Genomic DNA, 21507 nt, shown 5'->3' on the forward strand with positions numbered 1-21507 from the left:
GTGTTAATAACGTGTTATAAAAGATGTAGAAAAATAAATAGAAAATAAATGGAGACGAGAAAAAAATTTTACGTGATTTGAATATACCTACTCTGTGGATAGATAAGATAAGAATTTCACTATTTTGATGGAGAATTACAAAGTAATATGGAACTGACATTATACAAAATATCTATCACACTTTCTTTTATATCTCTCATTTTTCTTTTCCGCTTCTTTCTTTCTCTTTTCTTCTCTCATTTCCTTCCTATCTCTCCGTTTTTTTTTTTCTCTCCTTCTACTTGTGTCCCGCTGGCTATATGGAAGGAGACTTTTATAGTCTTCACAAGCCAACCAATGCTGACTTTGGGTGGGAGGTTTTATTATTAAATTGGTGCAAATATATGAGACAGGTTTAACATTAATGGGTGCAGAAAAATGGAAGCACATGAAGAGATAGACAAGATATGAATGAATGATTGTGGCTCTCATCCATTCATAACATTTTTCACTAATTTCTAAATATTTTTTTTTTTTTTGGATTACGCACCGGGTATTCATGTGTCCGTTTTACGGTCCACGTGCAGGAGTCCAGGGATGGAAACGAGTCCGAAAGGATTTGACCACCTGACCTTGTGAGAGGCACTCTCGCAATCCGCACTACCACCTGAACCATATAGTACGGTATATTGTGATTTCAATGTAATTTACATTTGCAGATTTTGACGTTATGTCACGGATGGACGGTCCATGATTCTGCAGCACTACGGAGCATAATAGTTCGCAATGTACACGAGACGGCAACTGGATAGAACGGTCGATTAGACTTTGACAGTGGATAGAATTGGAGAGAGAGAGAGAGAGAGAGAGAGCTTCTGAACCTGCCGTTGCTTCCCACCATGGAAGCTATGCCTTTCTCGGCGGTTGCATCCCGCCATATCTCTGCCTCTTCTCCTTCTTTGTCAACACACAGAAGCCTCTGCAGCTCCAGAAATTGTAGAAGCAACTCATGCTCCTCCTGGACGAGTTCAAACCTCTCCACCGTGCTCCCTCCGAGAAACTTGTTTACTGTAATGCGACCTAAGCTATTCTCATTATGCATTTCTATTTTTGTCAGCTGAAGACCGTTCCTTTTGGAGCAAAAAAAAAAAAAAACCAGTTTCAAGAAAAATTATAAAAGATGCGCTACTGTTGAAACTGTTTCGATTTTACTTCTGTTAATTGTTTTTGCCATTATTTTTTTAATCATTCTCAGAGGCAGATTTGGGGTTGGGTGAATTCCAAGAGATCTAGTGTTAGAAGAAAAATGCGCGGCGTCGTCAGAGCGGAAATGTTTGGGCAGCTGACTAGTGGTCTCGAAGCAGCTTGGAACAAGCTTAAAGGAGAAGGTTCGCTTGTAGTATGTTCGTTTTTGGTCATTTTTATTTACATTTTTTTCGTTCCTTCCTGCTAGTTCTTCATTTTCGTTCTTACCATATGCTCAATTCCTTAAGTAATTAATTTAAAGAAAGTTCATGTATGTTGGGGGGATCGAGCAAGTCAGGTCAGCTACATACTGATACCTTGTGACCGGGTGCACTCCTCGGAGGAGGCATGTCAGTTCAGCCAGGTGCTGATCATGTGACTAGATTGGCCTTCCTAGAGGAGGCAGTCTGACCATGTGTGCGCCTCCTTTCTGTAGATGACACCAGGTGTGCTTCTATAGAGGATGCGGGTCAGGTCAGCTGTGCACTGACCAGTTGATTAGGTGTGCTAAGCCTATCAGCGCCTGGCACATTGCATGAGCCAGCCAATTGAGCTGACCCTCTGTACCTAGAGGTATTGTCCAAACCCACGGACATGTGGTCTAAGCTGGCCAGAGGCACTGATCCTCACTACCCATAGGTAGTGGAGGTACTTGTAAACCTGTCAATTGGATTGAATGTCTCTCTCTGTTGAGGGTTCTCGTATTATATAACAAATAGAAACGTCAGTTACAAGGCTAAAAATCAGCAATCACAGCCATCTAAGAGACTAATTAAGGCAATTACAATCAGCCTATTAATTATAGAATATCAACTACAATTAGCCTACTAATCACAGAATATTTACACTAATAATATAAAATCATGCCATAATTAGAGAGACTAATTATGGCACCGTATCTAACTAACGTCCCCCCTCAAATTGATGCTGGCTGATCAAGAAACATCAATTTGCTTACAAGGAACTTATGGCACTGTCGTGTCATAGCCTTCGCGAAGACGTCAGCTATCTGGAGGTGAGTAGAAACATCAGGTAGAGATATAATCCAAGTGTCCAAGGCTTCTCGAATAGAATGACAGTCTACTTCAATGTGCTTTGTACGCTCATGATAAACATGATTAGCAGCTATTTGAATGACACTAGTATTATTAGCATGAAGAGGAGTAAAATCAAATTGAGAAAAACCAAGCTCAGCCAAAAGCCCACAAAGCCAGACAATCTTAGAACATGCAGTAGACATTGCCCAGTATTCGGATTCAGTAGAGGATTTAGAAACACGAGCTTATTTCTTACTTTTCCAAGAGATCAAGGAATCACCAAGAAACATGCACCAACCCGTAATAGACCGCCTAGTATCAGGACATCCGACCCAATTCGCATCACTATAAGAAGCTGAGAGCTAGTTGGAAAGAACAACCCATGGCCAGGTGACCCCCGAAGATGTCGAATAATAGGGCAAACAATAGCTAAATGAAGGTGGCGGGGAGTTTGCATAAACTGACTAACCTGCTAGACAGCAAAGGAAATATTAGGCCGAGTAATAGTCAAATAGTTCAAGCTCCCTACCAACTGTCAAAACACAGTGGGATCAGAAAGAAGATCACGCTCCTTACTTCGATATTTCACATTGACCTCCATAGGAGTATCCACCGAAGGCGAATCTTGAAGACCAGCTAGCCCAATCAAATCCTTGGTGTATTTGCATTGATTCAAGAATATACCTGAAGAATCCGTGTGCACTTCCAAACCCAAAAAATACGTAAGAGGACCAAGATCTTTCATATGAAAAGATGCCTGAAGATTCTTCTTAAGATGATCAATCAAGTCGGAGTTGGTGCTAGTAATGACAATATCATCCACATATACAATGTGAAGTATGGATGCTGCACTTTTGATAGACACAGCTGGAACAATTTGAAGTATCATCACAGCTGTAACTTAATGACAGCACTGAATATTGGAGACGACTCAAAATGGATTTCTGAAGCAACAAGATGGATCCCAGGTTAGATAATATTGTAAATGTTCTTTTGATATTTTACATTTACATTTATTATGATGTTTTGTATTTGGATGTCATTTTAGACTGGCTATAGATCTAGCTTGTTATTGTACTATTATGCAATTATGATTGGGACTTTGCATGTGTTCCCTCTGGGTATGCCCAGAGTACGCCTATATATACATTTTAGATTAATATACTTTTATCTTTACTGATAAAAAAAAAAAAAGAGAACAAGACCAGTCAAAGTCTTGCATAGAAACAAAGAAAAGTCATATTGGCTTCGAACAAAGGAGTGACAAAGCAAAGTAGACCTGAATTTTTCAAACCACGCTCGGGGAGCCTGTTTTAAGCCACAGAGAGATCGCTTTAACTTATATACTGCGGAAGAGGGAGAATAAAACAAACCCAGAGGAAGACTCATGTAAATATCACCATGAAGAAAAGCATTTTTTATGCCCATCTAGTGAAGTGGCCAACCTTGGGAGGAGGCAATCAAAAGAATCGTACGCACTGTAGTCATCTTCGCCATAGGGGCAAATGTCTCCTCATAGTCCACCCCATATTCTTGCCTATTCCCAAGTGCAACTAAGCGTGTCTTGTATCTGTCTAGAGTCCTATCAGAGCGGGGCTTAACAGAGAAAACCCATTTACAACCAATGGCTTTAACAGTAGAGGGGCAAGGAACAATATCCCAGGTATGATTGTCCTGGAGAACCTGAAGCTCCTCATCCATCGCTTTTCGCCAACATTCATGTTTAATAGCCTCTGAAAAGCATGTAGGAATGGAAATAGATGACAAAGTAGTGTTAAAAGAAGTGTGGTAATCATATAACTGATTAGGAGGACGTGATACCCGAGTAGATCATCTAGGACTAGGCTCAGGAGGCATGGGAGAACTAATTGGACCTGTCTCGGATGTCATGTCAATCTCAGGAGAAGTCATCGGAACAGTTTCAGAGGAAGGGTTAGTCTCAGGAAGAGGGAGAGTTGGTCGACGTCGAGTATACACAAGTCTGGGTTTGAATCGGTCAAGAAGAGATGACAATTCATCAAAACAAGGTAGAATACTAATCTTAGGCAACGACTCAACATGTGTAGGAAAGAAACATTGATTCTCAAAGAAAACAACATTACGAGATATACGAAATTTGTTAGCACAAGAATCATAGCAAACATAACCGTTGTGGGAAATACTATAACCCATAAAGGCACATTTAACAGACTGAGCAGAGAGTTTGTGACACTCATGATGAGGTAAATAAACAAAGCAAACACATCCGAAAGTATGCAGATTAAGATAGCTAGGATGCTCATGGTACAAATGGTAATAAGGAGAATCAAAATTCAAGACCTGAGAGGGCAGTCTATTAATTAAGTAAACTGCAGTAGATAATGCCTCAACCCATAATTTAGATGGGACAGATGATTCAAGCAATTAGGTGCGAACAACATCCAAGAGGTGTCAGTTCTTTCGTTCCGCCACCCCATTTTGCTAAGGAGTATGAGGACAAGAACGCTGAGAGACAGTTCCTTTGTGATGTAAGAAATCATAAAACTTGTTGGACATGTACTCTCCACCAGGATCAGACCTCAACATCTTAATACATGTAGAAAATTGGTTCCCATTATATGCGACAAAGTTCTGAAAAACAGATAGGACCTTAGATTTGGCCCGAAGAAAATAGACCCAAGTATGCCGACTGAAATCATCTATGAATGTCACAAAATATTTATATCAAACATGAGAAATTATAAGAGAAATGCCCCACACATCACTATGAACAATAGCAAAGCATTTTATAGCACGACTACCATGAGAAGGAAACGACAGAGTCTTACTCTTACCAAGTTTTCATACAAAAAAATCAAATGACAAGTGTTTAGAAACATGTTCTTTATTGCCTAACAAACCAGAATTTAACATACGAGACAAGATAACAGAGTTTGGATGGCCCAAACGTTTATGCCATACTTCACTCGGAGTATTAACCGTCATACAAGCCAAAGATAAACTGCTAGGAATAGAAAAATACAGTGGGAAGAGGCTGCCAACTTTAGGCCCCTTCGCGGGTATCTTCCCCGACACATGATCCTGCACAAGACAACCATCACGAGAAAAATGGACATCACTGTTTTTCTTAACTAATTGGCCAACCAAAATAAGATTATTAGACAGTCTAGGAGATACATAAACATCTTTGAATAAAGGATTGATGTCTCCAATTTCATTAATAGCTAAATGACTTACATTAGCTACTTGAATTTGCGACGAACCATGATATGGACAAACATTGCACAGTGCAATCATATGACGCAACAGAATCAATAAGCCAAGACTTATGCAAAATATTACCTTGAAGCCTCAGACCGTTTCAGGGGTAAGACTATGGGATCCAGCGGCAGATGAAGAAGCTGAGGACATCCCTGGAGCAGAGGAAGTGTTCACTGTAGCCTGATAAGCAGTGGCGTGATGATTTGGAGGCCGAGTGGGACATTCTCTGATAAAGTGGCCTTGTTTCTTACAGTAGTTGCACACTTTCTTTGCACAGTTAGTGGCAATATGACCATACTCCTTGCAGCCGAAACACTGGACCTTGTGCATATCCTTACCCTTCCCTCTCCCGTAAGCTGCATAGGCAATGGGATTCAGGTTAGCGTCCTGCTGAAACTCAGCCTGTGTGAGAAGGCGCTGCTCCTCGCGAAGTAGTTCTCCAAAACAAACATCCAAAGATGGTGAAGGATCCCAGTTCATTAAATTTAAGCGAGTAGCCTCAAATTCAGGGGGTAATTTCATCAGAAATTGGTCTCTCTTGCTCTGCTCATAAACAACTTGAACAGCAGAGATAGATGCGGCAGGTACCTTTGCATAAACCACATCATAAAAATCTCCCCATAAATTCAGAAAACCAGAATAATACTCCTAAATGGAGAGATTGCCTTGAGTGTAACTAGCTATCTCATGTTCCAACTGAAATCGATGTGCAGTATTATCCTAGTGATAAACCTTCAACAAGTACTCCCACATAGTCTTCAGAGTCTTATAGGCCCTTAAATTGAGCACAATAAGAGGATCAACCGACCCTAAAATCCAGGACATCACACATGCATCTTTGACCTTCCATTTAGCCAACTCCTTAGGCTTTGTAGGAGCTGGATCACTACCATCAATCTGGCCCCACAATTCTTTCCCCATAACAAATAAACGAAACTGGAATTCCGAAGCAGAGTAATTTTTTCCAGTCTACCGCACCCCAAAGGAATCACTAGAAGACATGATGAATCCCAACAAAAAATTGAATCACAAAAAATAAAGCTTGATTCACGTGTCAACAGCCTTTGGGGGGACCTCTAGAAACTTGAATCAGCAAAGATATGCACCAGAAACTCTCCACAAATCAACACCACCAAAGATTTGTGACAAAACAGAACACCTACACCCACCAGAAAGGATACTGAACACCACTGATGGACAACCACCAAAGATTTTGAAGCAAATAGAATCAACCGCCCGATCCTAACCCAACAGAAACTGCCAAATAGCAGTTTAACACCCACCGGAAACCCAACAAAAACTGTCGATGACCCAGAAATTGCCGCTACCCACAGAAAAGAACCAAAAAAAATAATTAGAACAACCCTAACTAAGATAAAGCTCTGATACCATGTCAATTGGATTGAATGCCTCTCTTTGTGAGGGTTCTTGTATTATATAGCAAATAGAAACGTTAGTTACAAGGCTAAAAATCAGCAATTACAGCCATCTAGGAGACTAATTAAGGCAATTACAATCAGCCTATTAATTACAGAATATCAACTTCAATCAGCCTACTAATCACAGAATATCTACAACACCAATATAAAATCATGCCATAATTAGAGAGACTAATTATAGCACCGTATCTTACTGACAAAACCCACATCCGACCACCAGGGTTCTGATTCTCCATGCCTTGAGGTAGTGGAGGTACTAATGCACCAACACCTACCATGTGGTATGAGATAGTTGGAGGAGCAAATTCTCTATATTCGGAGGTGATGGATGTGCAGAGGCCAACCAGTGCGAGTCACTTGGCATCCGTAGTGCTAGTATAAAGGAAGAACATCCTCCCTTGCAAGAGGCAAGTCCATTCCAACCCATTCCATTCTCTAGCTGAGCTTTTGAGATCACCCACACTAACTCGGGTGTCAGAGATCACCTAGAGGCCATTGGACCCCCCTAGTCGCCCCATTCTCTGCTCTCATTGGTATCAAAGTTGTGCAGCAAATTTCGGCAGCAATGTAGAAATTGACTTAGTGATGATTATCCCTTTAAGCTAAAATGATGTTATGGTTGTTGCTGGTATTGCTGTTATCAGCACAGTAGGCTCCACTCTGAATAAAGGTGGGGCAATTTAGAAACACATACTTGATTTGTTTGGTTATTTACACTCCAAACACATTTTTCTGGGGTAGGTCATGATTGAGTTGCAGGGAAGCTTCCCATGCTGCAGAGAGGGGTGTATGCTATGCAGGACATGTCCTATGTTCTGCTCCTACTTCTCCAAGTACTTGAGTTTTATAAAAATTGAAAATGAAAAAATTTTAAATCCATATAACATCCAAAGTCCCATAATGAACTGGGAGATCATGCCTCCTATAGTTCCCATAAATATGAAGCCATAAGACGATTTGAGCAAATATTATTATGTTGATGTGAATTGTCAGCAGCAACTAAAGGAAAATAGTAGAAGGTCATCATGTTGATTTTAGTCAAATGGGAATACTCCATGCTATAGCCGTTAACTAAACAGAAGGCTATTCAAGAATATTACTTTTTGATTGGTGAACATAAGGTTACTCATGAATACATTACAAGAAAAGAAAAATCCTGAATTATAGGATTTCCTTGTAAACTAGGAGATGTAATGTCTCAACAGTTCTCGCCATGGTGATTCCAGCACTTACATATGATGCCTAATGTCCACTATCTTTTCTATGATTTATGTATCTCTACTTTTAGCAATTAGATTGCTGTGGGCTGAGAATAATAGCAGAAGCATTCTCACATGTGGAGATGCATCAAGGTGTATCAGTGCCTCAGAACCAATAATTATTCTGGAAAAGATTCATTAAGAATGCAGATTGTCTTCTGAGGAGCATATGTGATCTTTCACAAAGGCAAAAATGATTTGTTTTTGGTTGATGACAGACCTACACACACATCCGCTTGCACATAATCCAACACAAACTATGCCTTTGAACTTATCTGTGCATGTGTGTTTCTGGGATTTCTTCTTGTTTTTGAATCATTATTAATTGCAATTCATGTTGATTAGTTGTGCTCTATGTTAATTCCTTGTGCTTCAGAGGTTTTGACCAAGGAAAATATTGCTGAACCTATGCGAGAAATTAGGAGAGCTCTTCTAGAAGCCGATGTAAGTGGATATTGTCGTACATGGGGATTAAAATGTCAATGATTTTGTCTGAAAAGGGTAGCTTTCATCTTTTGTGCTTACAGGTAAGCCTTCCTGTTGTGAGAAGATTTGTACAGGCTGTGAGTGATCAAGCTGTTGGTCTTGGCTTGATCAGGGGAGTGAGACCAGATCAGCAGTTGGTCAAAGTATGCATCTTAGTTACTGAATACAGTTAATGAAAAACACATTCTATTGCTGGTGTGGATCAAAATAGATTGACTGATTGGAACTACATGAATTGATCTGCATGCTTATAAACTTTTTTCTTCTTGCGCAATGTCTGTCATTTATAGTATACCATTCTTCCATTTCCTCCCTATGCAATCTTGTCGGATTAGGATTTTCCATTTTGCAAGGATTGAGTTGGTAGTGTACTTGACTGAAGCTATGAATTGAGTTGTCTATCAGCAGGGTATTGTGTAATCCTGTGTGGTAGAACCTCTTAAATCTTCTCTGTGTGAAGCCACACTCATTGGCTTGTCAGTCACATAAATCTTTTAACAGTCCACTTTTTATTCTTTCTCCTGTGTATTTATGTTTTCTTTGCTTCTGCTCCATCTCAGTTCTTACAAATTGCATTATGAACTACAACAACAACAACAATAAAAAACCAAGTCTTAAGTCTCATTAGGTGGGATCGGCTACATGGATCCTTTCCGCCAATTTACACATTCATGGGAAATTTCCCCCAACAAATTAAAGACTATTACATATTTACTCACTATCTCATTCCAAGTTATTTTAGGTCTACTGTTACCTGTTTTACTGTCCCTCATGGCAACTAGCTCACTCCTCATCACTTGTGCACTATCTCTCGTACATTACAAATGCCCAAACCATCATCCCTCCTTTACCTTATCTTCTATAGGGGCTACACCTTACAGTTAATTTCTACGCCTAACTTACAGTTAATGTGTTCATTCCTTAATTTATCTTTAAACGTTAAATCACTCATCCACCTTAGCATTCTCATCTCGACAACTTTACTTTTTGGATACGTTGTTTCTTAGTTGCCGAACATTTTGATCCATATAGTATAGCCAGTCTTACAGGCTTACAGCCGTTCTATAGAACTTTCCTTTTCATTTGAAGAGTATTCTACAATCACACATCATGCTCGAAACACATCTCTATTTTACCCAACCTGCTTTAACTTTATGCAATGTATCTTCTTCAATTTCTCCTTCTACTTGCATAATAGATTCAAGGTATCGAAATCTACTAGTGTTATTGATTTCTTGACCATCAAGTTTAACCTTTTCTCCAATTTCCTCCTACAACGACTGAAATTACATTTCATATAGGGGAACAAATGTCTTGATGAATGCGTTATATCATTCTAGTATTTTGGATAAAATGTTTCAAAGGAACAAATGTCTTGATGAATGCAATATGTCATTATGATATTCTGGATAAAATGTTCTAGAGGAACAAATGTATTGGAATGTGATATGTTAACTGGAGCTGGAACTATGGCCATTTTTGTTGATTGGTGCAGCTTGTGCATGATGAACTTGTGAAGTTGATGGGTGGAGAGGTATCTGAACTTGTTTTTACAAAATCTGGCCCCACAGTAATATTGCTGGCTGGTCTGCAAGGTGTTGGAAAGACAACTGTGTGTGCAAAGTTGGCTTTGTATCTTAAAAAGCAGGTTCATTTCTAGTATTCCTTCTGCCTTCCATAATCCACTTCTGCTGAACCTATGTAGCACAGATGCAAAGTTGTGTTCATTTCAGAAGCGGCGGAGCATTGACTTGGTCAATCGTCTGATGCTTCGTATTTTTACATTATTACAATTTGTTGTGGTATCATTTATATGTCCTTGTGTCTGTGTCTGTATCCATGCTTCATCAACTTATTGACAGGGATGGAGTTGGTGTACTGTGTACCCTTGTGGCTGGCCCCAAAAATTTGAACATCCTTTCTACTTTGTCCTTAAGGCCATTATTAAAAATATTATATTGATGCCCCCACCCGCCACCTAAAATAATGATGATGATGACAATGAAATTGATGAATAAATACATTTTCATCCTCATCCATCTTACATCTGACCTTTTTTTATGTTCTACACCAGGTTGAAGAATGGAATAAGTAATACATTTCATTTTCACTGATTTAATATTTAACATTTTGTTTAAAATTTTACCAACAGATTAGAGAAATTGTGATCATAAATTTAAATATTCCCTGCTTATTGAAATCGTTTATAATATTGTCCCAGGGGAAAAGTTGCATGCTGGTAGCTGGTGATGTATATAGACCTGCTGCAATTGACCAACTTGTCATTTTAGGTGAACAGGTAATAAATTATCATTGTCTATGCTTGATCTCTAAACCACTTTGTTGTGCAGCATATAGTTTGAGCTATTTTGGCTTTCTATTATATAAGTTGACAGAAATTTTGATGATTGTTTTGAGGTAAACTGATTAATTATCAGGATAAAATATTTCTAAGTAGCCACAGCTGGGGTGCTTCAACAAAATAGACATGCGAGTCTCCTTTTCCTCTTTATTAGTTCACTTTACAGTGTACTAGGTGATAGATAAATGCACAATATGCTAGGTGAAATTTAAGTGAAATAGAATACACAATAGATTAACAAACTAAGATGTTTTTACTGATTTACTTGAAGTCATAATTTAGCAAAACATACAGAGTAGTCGCTTATTTATTATTTGGCTGTCTTGAGTAGTTATGGCTTTGATTGGTTACTTATTGAACTTAGAATTATTCAATGCATTCTCATGTACAATTATAAGGTTTTGACAGGTGGGTGTGCCTGTTTATACAGCAGGGACTGAGGTTAAACCTTCAGAAATAGCCAGGCAAGGTTTAGCAGAGGCCAAAAAGAAGAACACAGATGTGGTCATAGTGGATACTGCTGGAAGACTTCAGGTTATTCTATTTATATTGGTGACAGTTTATAGATACTAAAGCACGATCTAGGTATCGCAAACTGTTAAGATCTCAATATGAATTTCTCTGTGTATACCAATCTTGCACACTACTGTACTTTTTTTTTCCTTTTTAATCAGATCGACAGAGCGATGATGGATGAATTGAAAGAAGTGAAGGCAGCATTGAATCCAACTGAAGTTTTGCTTGTCGTGGATGCAATGACTGGACAAGAAGCTGCAGGTTCAGATTTTTTTTTTAATCTGTGATGGTGAAATACTTTAATGGCCCTCATCATAATTTTAGATTGAAAAATATTCAGTTTCCTTTGCTCTTGTGATTGGGGCACCAACTATGTATTGTATTCTATTATTTTTATTGATGTGGATGGTACAAGACTTAATCGTATGTCAATTCATGACCTCAATTTGGTTCCGTTTGTGCATATTCTAATTACCCTGTTGACGGTGACATACAAAAATAATTTCCTGGCGATTATTAATTGTTATTTTGTCATTTAGCATTATTAGCGTGTGCTATATGTTAGTAAGCATGAGTTAGTAAGGGTATTATGATCATTAAAATGTACTTGACATATGTTATAAATGGAGGGAGAGACCTATTGTTGTGATTAGATCGTCCATTTTACCCAATTATTCAACATGGTATCAAAGCAAGATCTGACCTAAACCCTAAGTGCATATCTGCCGCCAAACAAACCCTAAACATCATAATCCTACACAAACCTCCTGCTGCAGAAGGATCATCTGCATCACCAAAGACCAGAAGCTGGTTCAGGAGTTGCTGAAAAGCACTGCAGTCACCGTGAAAATCCTCAATTCTGCCGTCCTTTTCAAAACCTCAAGAAACTCTTCATGTTTTGCAAAACCAACCATATAACAAGCGACAGAACCTGTCCATCAGCTAGCCTGCAAAATTTCACAGCCAGAAGATCCTCCATGTGCGGCCGTTTGCCAGCCAAAGGTTGCAGCTCTGACTCAACAGCCAGGGCATGAGAGTGTTTTGAGCAGCCGTTTTGCTCCGCTTTCCTCCCAAATGTCTTGAATCCTCCCCTACACAACAATATCAAGTTGTTTATCATGTTTTTTGTCCAAATATATCACCTATTTAGCTGCTCCTGTGTGGCTAATGATCGGTACCAGTGAATGGGGTAGAATGGAAGAACTCCATTCACTATCTGCATTCCTGGAATGATTGGTATTGCCTGAAGCTGTTTGTCAATGTTTACTGAGTTCATTGAGGTCTGAAACAGTGATATTTGTTGTATTTGTGATTCATTTTATTTTGTTCATCATGTGCTTGTGGTTTGCTCCAATTGTTGAAGGTTGTGTGTTGGGATGGAACCCATAGATTCCAAAAGGATGTTGTTCACTGTTTGTTTCTAATTTTTTGTTGTATCAAGGTTGTGTGTGTGTTGGGAGGTTCCTACAATATCAGGCATCCTAACAAGCATCTCATCACACTGCACCTGTTGCTTAGAAAGGTATTCCTCGAGTTTGTATGTCATTTGATATCTCTCCCACTAGTCCTTGGGTTACCTACTCTACTATTACTGACCATATGACACTTTAACCAACTTCTTTTATGCCCTCAAGTATTCTAAAAATCTACACCAAGTTACCCTTGTTGATGGATCCACTACTACAATGAAGGGGATAGCAATGGTAAATCCTACCCCCTCCATCTCTCTTTCTTTTGTTTTGTACATTTCTAAATCGCCTTTCAATCTCATGTATATTAGTAAGGTTACAAAGTCACTAAATTGTTATGTAACTTTCTTTCCTAATTTTGTTGTTATTTAGGATTTGGATACGAGGAAGACGATGGGCATAGGATGTGAGGCTTGTTGATTTTACTATTTTTTGATTCGCTCTTCCCTCCTATGTCCTGCATTGTTGCTGCTACACCACTTCAAATCCGTTGTAGCCTTGGTCATCCATCATTGGACAAGTTAAAACAGCTAGTTTATGCTTTGAAATTATGTTTAATATTTAGTGTTAGTATTTTCAATAGGGAGCACATCATCGTATTCCCTTTGCTTCCCAAGTCAATAAATGGGTGATTAGCCCTTTCATGTTAGTCCATTATGATGTTTGAAGCCCTATTTGTGTCACATCAAAGTTGGGATTTGGGTACTTTGTTACATTTGCTGATGACTACTCCAAGATCACTTGGTTGCATTTAATGAAATATCATTATGGTTTGTTTAATATCTTGTGTGCTTTTGTTCTCAAATAAGGACCTAGCTTGATATGCTAGTCAAGATACATTATAGTGATGACGCTAAGGAGTACTTTAGTACCCAATTCACTATCAATACAACTACAACAACACTAACAACAACAAAACCAAGCCTTAAGTCCCACTAGGTGGGGTCGGCTATATGAATCCTTTTCCGCCAATTTATGCGATCATGGACCATTTCTTTTGACAGATTCAGGGATATCAAATCTTTACTCGTTATCTCCTCCCAAGTTATTTTAGGTCTACCCCTACCTCTTCTACTACCCCCAACAGTAACTACCTCACTCTTCCTCACTGGTGCACTATGCGGCCTACGTTGCAAGTATTCATACCATTTGAGTCGTCCCTCCTTATCTTATCTTCTACACGAGCTACACCTAACTTACCGCGAATATGTTCATTCCTTAATTTATCTTTCAATGTTATACCACTCATCTATCTAAGCATTCTCATCCAACTTTTATTTTTTGGATATTATGTTTCTTCGTCGCCCAACATTCCAATCCATATAACATAGTCTTATAGCTGTCCTATAAAACTTCCCTTTCAATTTTAAGGGTATTTTACAATCACAGAGCACGCTTGAAGAACTCCTCCATTTTACCCAACCTGCTTCTATGCATTACATCATCTTCAATTTCTCCTTCAGCTTGTATAATAGATCCAAGGTATCGAAATCTACAAGTGCTATTTATTTCTTCATCATCAAGTTTAACTTTGTCTCCAATATTCCTCCTGTCATTACTAAAATTACATTTCATATATTCTACCTTATTTCTACTTATCCTAAAGTTTCTAGATTTCAAAGCTTCTCTCCATAATTCTAACTTAGCCTCTACTTCGTCCCTAGTTTCATCAATTAATACAATATCATCTACAAACAACATACACCATGGAATCTCCTTTTGAATACTCTTAGTCAATTGGTCCATCACTAAAGCAAAAAGATAAGGACTCAAAGCAGATCATTGATGTACACTTATGGTGATTGGAAATTCTCTAGTTTTTCCATCTATAGTCCTTACACTAGTCATTACTCCATCGTACATATCCTTAATGACATCAGTATACCTATTACATACACCTTTTTTTTTTTTTTTTCCTAAAATACACCTTTTTTTTTCTAAAACCCACTATAGAACTTCCCTAGGTATCCTATCATATGCTTTCTCAAGGTCAATAAATATCATATGCAAGTCCCTCTTCTTTTCCCTAAACTTTTCCATTAATCTTTTTAAAAGATATATAGCTTCTGTGGTAGATCTCTTAGGCATAAAAACAATTTTATTTTTTGAGACCTTCGTTTCTAACCTTAATCTTTGTTTAACTACCCTTTCCTATAGTTTCATCATATGACTCATAAGTTTAATTCCACAATAGTTATTACAATTTTAAATATCTCCTTTATTTTTGCATATAAGTATTAAAGTGATTTTCCTCCATTCATCTAGCATTTTCTTAGTTTTTATAATTGTATTTAATAAATTAGTTAACCATATAAATCTGTTATCACCTAAGCATTTCCAAATTTCAATTGGGATGTTATGTGGTCCCATAGCTTTCCCATTTTTCATCTTTTTTAGTGCAAACTTAACTTCATTAATTCTAATTTTGCGAATAAATCTCATATTTTTAGTCTTTTCCTTATGTGACAATTCTATGTTTAAGCCTTCTATTTGGTTTTCATTAAACAACTTACTAAAGTAACTTCGCCATCTTTCTTTAATGTCTTTGTCCTTAACCAAGACGATATCATCCTCACTTTTTATACATTTTACTTTTCTTAAGTCCTTACTCTTCCTTTCTCTAGTTTTAGCAAGTTTAAATATATCTTTTTCCCTTTCTTTTGTAACTAATCTATCATACAAACTATTAAATGATCTATATTTAGCTTCACTAACGACATTTTTTGCATCTTTTCTTGTCTGTTTATACTTTTCAAAGTTATCCCTGTTTCTACATTTTTGCCACGTTTTATACCAAATTCTTTTTGTCTTTATGGCTTTTTGTACATCCTTATCCCACAACCAACTTTCTTTGCTATTTGAGAATCTTCCTCTTGATTCACCTAAAATCTCTTTTGTTATTTTTTTAATAGAGCTAGCTAATCTACTCCAAATAGTATTTGTATCTATCCCATCCTCTATAGCCCAATCCCCATCTTTGATCATTTTATCATTAAATTTTATTATATTTTCTCCTTTTAGGTTCCACCACCTAGTTCTCTTATACTAGTTTATTTTATCCTCTTTCTTCCATTTTTTAATACATATATCTAACACAAAGGCTCTATATTGTGTGGTTAGGCTTTCACCTGGAATAACTTTACGATCCTTGCATGATAAACGATCTACCCTCCTAATTAAAAAAAATCTATTTGACTTTTGTTTTGTCCACTTTTAAAGGTTATTAAGTGTTCTTCTCTCTTCTTAAAGCAAATATTCATTATACTAAAATCATATGACATGGTGAAGTCTAAGATCATCTCCCCAGGCTCATTTTTGTCCCCATGTCCATATCCTCTATGCATCCTCTCATAATCTTTATTATCCCTTCCAATGTGTCCATTTAGATCTCCTCCTATAAATATTTTCTCTATTCCTGATATGCCTTGTATCTATCCATATCTCCAAAATTGTCTGTTAAGATTTTTTGCTAAGCTAACGTGAGGAGCATAAGCACTAATGATATTTATTATCTCTTGTCCTAATATCATCTTGATTTTTATAATTCTATCCCCTACTTTATTTACATCAACAACGCTATCTTTTAAGTTTTTGTCTATAATAATTCCTACTCCATTCTTATGCTTTTCTTTTCCAGTGTACCAAAGTTTAAATTCTGATTTATCAATTTCTCTAGCTTTCTCTCCCACCCACTTAGTTTCTTGAAGGCAAATTATCTTAACTCTTCTTCTGATAATTGTATCCACAATTTCCATGCTTTTACCCGTAAGTGTCCCTATATTCCAAGTTGCTAATCTAATCCTAGTTTCCTAAACTAACGTTTGTACCTACCTACGTCCAGAATGATGCAGGAACCCTCGCATATTTGACGCCGTGCCCGAGCGCCGGCACGACGTGTCGCTTCGGGGCGATGGCCTAGCCCACCCTCGCTCACTTTTCGCTACACCCGGGTGGTACAAGTGCATCGTGTCGCTCGTATGGGATGCCCTAGCAAATATTCGGTAAGGATTCATATCATAGTGATCTAACAAATTTTACACTAGCTGTCAACTACCTAACGCAACCCTCCTCCTTTACCCGGGCTTGGGACTGGCTATGTGAAAAAATTCGGACATTAAGTGCATCACAAGTGGAGTTCACTACCAATACAACTAACTACAGTATATGATCCATGTGTCTTCTTGTGCCCACACTCCACAGCAAAATGGTGTTACACAGCAAAAAAGCAGGCATATTCTCTTGGTCACTCATAACTTGTATCAAATGAATGCCCTCAAAGTTTTTGAAATTTTCGAAGTGATGTCGCACTCACTACTTGCTCTATAATCCTCTCCTTAAGGCTCCTTTGTTTCAATTCCTCCTGGTATATTTGGATGTATGTCCTTTGTCCATTGATTAAGTCAAGGAATGGATAAGTTGGATCCTCATGCTATCAAATGTATTTTTATAGGCTATTCCATACTCAGAAGGCATATTGATGTTATAGCCCTACTTTACATCAATTTTCTATTCCTAATTATGTCACCTTTTTTGAGTCTGTGATGCTATTGTGAGTCCTTGAGTTCTGTTGACCTTGATGAGTCCCTTCCTATGCCTAGCCTTCCAAGTCCTAACCTTGTATCTTTGCTTAGTCCTCCTACATTTTCATCTAGTTTGAATCCTTCTCATCGCTTGAATCATTCCAATTTGCATATGTACACATGGCAACTCAAGGGAGCAAAGCCTCCTCCAATTTCTCCTTATACATCTCTAGTTTTCATGTTAGATGATCCTATTTCCTAAAATGTTGATCCTCCTATTGTTGTTTAGAAAGGTAAACACACTTGTACCCAACATTCAATCCCTTCCGCTTGTTATGATTTCTTGTCACCCTGATATTACTGTTTTGTTAGCACTTTGTCTCCTTTTGCCCATCAAAATCTATTTCAAAAGCCTATCCCTTCTAGGTAGAGGACTGCAATTGTTGAAGAAATGCTATAGGATAATGATACTTGGGATTTGGTACCTCTTCCTCCTAATAAGTCTATGGTTGGTTGTTGTTGGGTGTCTACTGTGACAGCTGATCTAGATGGTTCTGTGGCTTATTTGATTGTCCGCCTTGTTGCTAAGGGATGTACTCAAGTATACAGTTTGGATTAGTCATACACATTCTCTTTGGCATAGTTGTCAAACTGAGATTTGAATGTTGAATAGACATTCCAAGTTTGGGAATCGAGAATCAAGAATCAAATTGAATCGTAAGTATTGTACAATTTTCCAAAATAAATTTGAAATTGCATGCATATATTGATATATGAACAAGGAAGCAAAATAGTAAAATTACATTTAAATTTTGATAATTAAAAAAATCATATTTCATGTGTATGCTTTCCGTAAACAAATGAAAAGTAAGGGAATGAGTCAAGAAAAATGAACTTGTGTTTAAAGGAAGGAATCAAGAAATAATAAAAAACTGAAATTGTGTTTATCAACAATTTAAAAAATAATATTTCATGCATTTTCTTTCTCGAATTAAGAAGAAAAAAATAATCAACTTTAAAAAATTGATAATAATTGAGCAAGGTACTAAAAAAAAAAACCAAATTTTGAATCTAAAAAACACAATGAATACCATCTTAGTTAATGAGTGTTTTGCCCCCTTCTTTTTAATTGTAGAGCACTATCCTCCTCAAATAGTGGACAATGGTTTTGTGAAGGCAATATAAGACCTAAACTTCTATTTTCTCCTCTTCTTTAGCACAAGACAAGGAAAGGAAGGTAATTCCATAAAAATAAAAGCAATAAACAAAAGGTATTTTGGGCGTTTTAAACTAGTCAGGTCTATCAAGATATGACTGCATTGACCGGTAGTCCGGTACAAAATCCTGTGAATCTATGGATTTAGATCGATTCATTAGGTTCAAAAGATGAATCGATATATTTGGCAACATTTTAGTTGTTTTTAGATTCTAGTAAGATTCGAATCAAATTGGTGTGGAAAATGATACGAATGAATTGAATCAGGAGTTGTAAGATTCTAACAACTATGCTCTCCGATTTGTTCATCTCCTTAGCAATCACATGTCATGGGCCTTGTTAAGATTTAATTAAAATGAATTACCTAACTCTCTCCCTCTATTTATAATACAAATTTAAATACATTCTAATGACAATAATACCCTTACTAACTCTCACTAATTAGCATACTAACACATTCAATAATAATAATAATACTAAAGGACATATATAACCTCTAACACTCCCCCTTAAGCTGGAGCATAAATGTCGTAAGCTCCTAGCTTGTTACAAATGAATTTAACACAAGCACCCCCCAATGCTTTGGTGAGTTGCATGTCCGACTTCACATAAGCGATGGTAATGAGCTTCTGCACAAGTTTCTCCTAAACAAAGTGGCAATCAACTTCAATGTGCTTCGTCCACTCATGAAAGACCGGGTTGGAGGCAATATGAAAAGCAACTTGATTATCACACATCAACTTCATAGGCGAAGAATGCAGAAAACCCAATTCTTCCAACATGTTCTTCTACCAGACAAGTTCACAGGTAGAGTGAGTCATAGCTTTATATTCAGATTTAGCACTTACCTTGCCACCATAGTTTGTTTCTTACTTTTCCAAGAAACCAAATTACCACCAACCAAGATACAATATCCAGTGGTGGATCTCCGCAATCCAGCCCAATATGCATTTGTATATCCATGGATATAAGTGTGACCCTAATCACGATATAAAAGACCTCTCCCAGGTGCACCTTTGAGATATCTCAAGATGTGAATTACTATGTGCCAATGACTTGTCCTCGGAGAATCCAGAAATTGACTCAAAACACTTGTTGCAAAAGATATATCTAGCCGAGTAATTGTGAGGTAATTCAAATTTCCAACAAGTCTTCGATATTGTCCAGGATTAGGTAGCAAATCACCATATCCGACATTAACTTGCTGTTAGGATCCATGGGGTGTATCAACCGGTTTAGATCCCAACAAGCTAGTTTCATCCAACAGATCAAGAACATACTTCCTTTGTGACACAACAGTTCCAATATGAGATCTAGATACTTCTATACCCAAGAAGTATTTCAACGGTTCCAAATCTTTGGTTTGAAATTTCGTTTGTAGAAAATGTTTGAGACCCTGAATACCTTTATCATCATCACCTGTAATAACGATATCATCCACATAAACAACAAGAAGGATCCTACTTGATGAAGTATGAAGATAAAATACGGAATGATCCACAACACACCGTTGAAGACCAAACTCTAGTATTACAGCACTAAAACGACCAAACCATGCTCTGGGAGACTATTTTAAACCATATAAAGCCTTATTGAGCTGACACACTAAGCCCAACTCCCCTTAAGCAACAAACTCAGGTGGTTGCTCCATATAAACCTCCTCAAGTTCACCATGCATGAAGACATTTTTCACATCTAACTAATGCAAAGTCCAGTAACAAGTAGTAGCAAAGGAGATGAATAGACGTACTGATTTAAGTTTGGCAATCGGAGAAAAAGTATCAAAATAATCTGGACCATACACCTGAGTGTATCCCTTAGCAACAAGATGGGCCTTTAGACGAGCCACAAAACTATCAGAGTTGACTTTCACAGTGTAAACCTAGCGACAACCAACCACAAACTTGTTAGGAGGAAGAGGTACCAAGTCCCAAGTTCCATTGTAATGCAAAGCATTAATCTCTTCAACCATAGCATCCCTCCTCCCTGAATGGGCTAAGGATTTCGAAATAGATTTAGGAAGGGTAGTAGATGATTAAGCAGTAACAAAACAATAATAGGAGGGTGATAGGGAGTCACGAGAAACATAGTTTGAAATAGGGTGTTGAGTACATATGCGTTTACCTTTCCAAACAGCAATAGGAGGATCAGCATCATAGGAAGTATGATCATCAGACGAGAAAACCAAAGGCGTGGTAGTAGCAACTAGAGGGGACTCTCTTCCTTGGAGCCGTTGTTGTGAATACACCTGCAAATTAGGATGATCAAGGCGATGAGAAGGACTCAAACTACATGGAGACTCATATGGTTGGTTAGGCAAGGACATCAACGTAGAATCTGGAAGATTAGGCTAAGGAAGAGACTCATTGAGCTCAAAAGCGCTCAGTGACTGGGTGTAGTAAGGTGTAGACTCAAAGAAGGTAACATCAGCAAAAACAAAGAAGCGATGCAACACAAGATTATAACAACGATATCCCTTTTGAGTATATGAGTAGCCTAGAAAGACACTTTATAGCATGAGGATCCAACTTATCCACCCTAGGAGTTAGTTGATCAATGAAGGACACATGCCCAAATATATGAGGAGGAAAAGAAAATAAAGGTGAATTAGGAAAGAGAATATAGTAGGGAATTTTATCACTAAGAATAGAGGATGCCATTTTGTTGATAAGATAGCAAGCAGTAAGTATAGCATCATTCCAAAACACTTTAGGCACATGCATTTGATAAAGCAAAGTG

At 37.7% G+C, this 21507-nt stretch overlaps 1 protein-coding gene across 2 annotated transcripts in view; it reads left to right on the forward strand.

The window, feature by feature from the left end:
- The first annotated feature begins 788 nt into the window (after positions 1–788).
- Positions 789–21507, forward strand: part of LOC131152865 (signal recognition particle subunit SRP54, chloroplastic) — a 41779-nt gene continuing 21060 nt past the window's right edge. Inside the window, exons 1-8 of one of the 2 annotated variants that reach the window (XM_058104804.1) lie at positions 789–1049; positions 1235–1367; positions 8576–8643; positions 8727–8828; positions 10181–10333; positions 10907–10984; positions 11456–11581; positions 11722–11824. In XM_058104804.1, coding sequence (XP_057960787.1) covers positions 879–1049; positions 1235–1367; positions 8576–8643; positions 8727–8828; positions 10181–10333; positions 10907–10984; positions 11456–11581; positions 11722–11824 — 934 coding nt within the window. In that variant the 5' untranslated portion in view covers positions 789–878. Of the gene's footprint in view, positions 1050–1234; positions 1379–8575; positions 8644–8726; positions 8829–10180; positions 10334–10906; positions 10985–11455; positions 11582–11721; positions 11825–21507 lie in introns of both variants that reach the window. The other variant, XM_058104809.1, reaches the window with a different exon arrangement.

This window comes from Malania oleifera, chromosome 1, assembly GCF_029873635.1.
Source record: "Malania oleifera isolate guangnan ecotype guangnan chromosome 1, ASM2987363v1, whole genome shotgun sequence".
Taxonomy (NCBI): Eukaryota; Viridiplantae; Streptophyta; class Magnoliopsida; order Santalales; family Ximeniaceae; genus Malania; species Malania oleifera.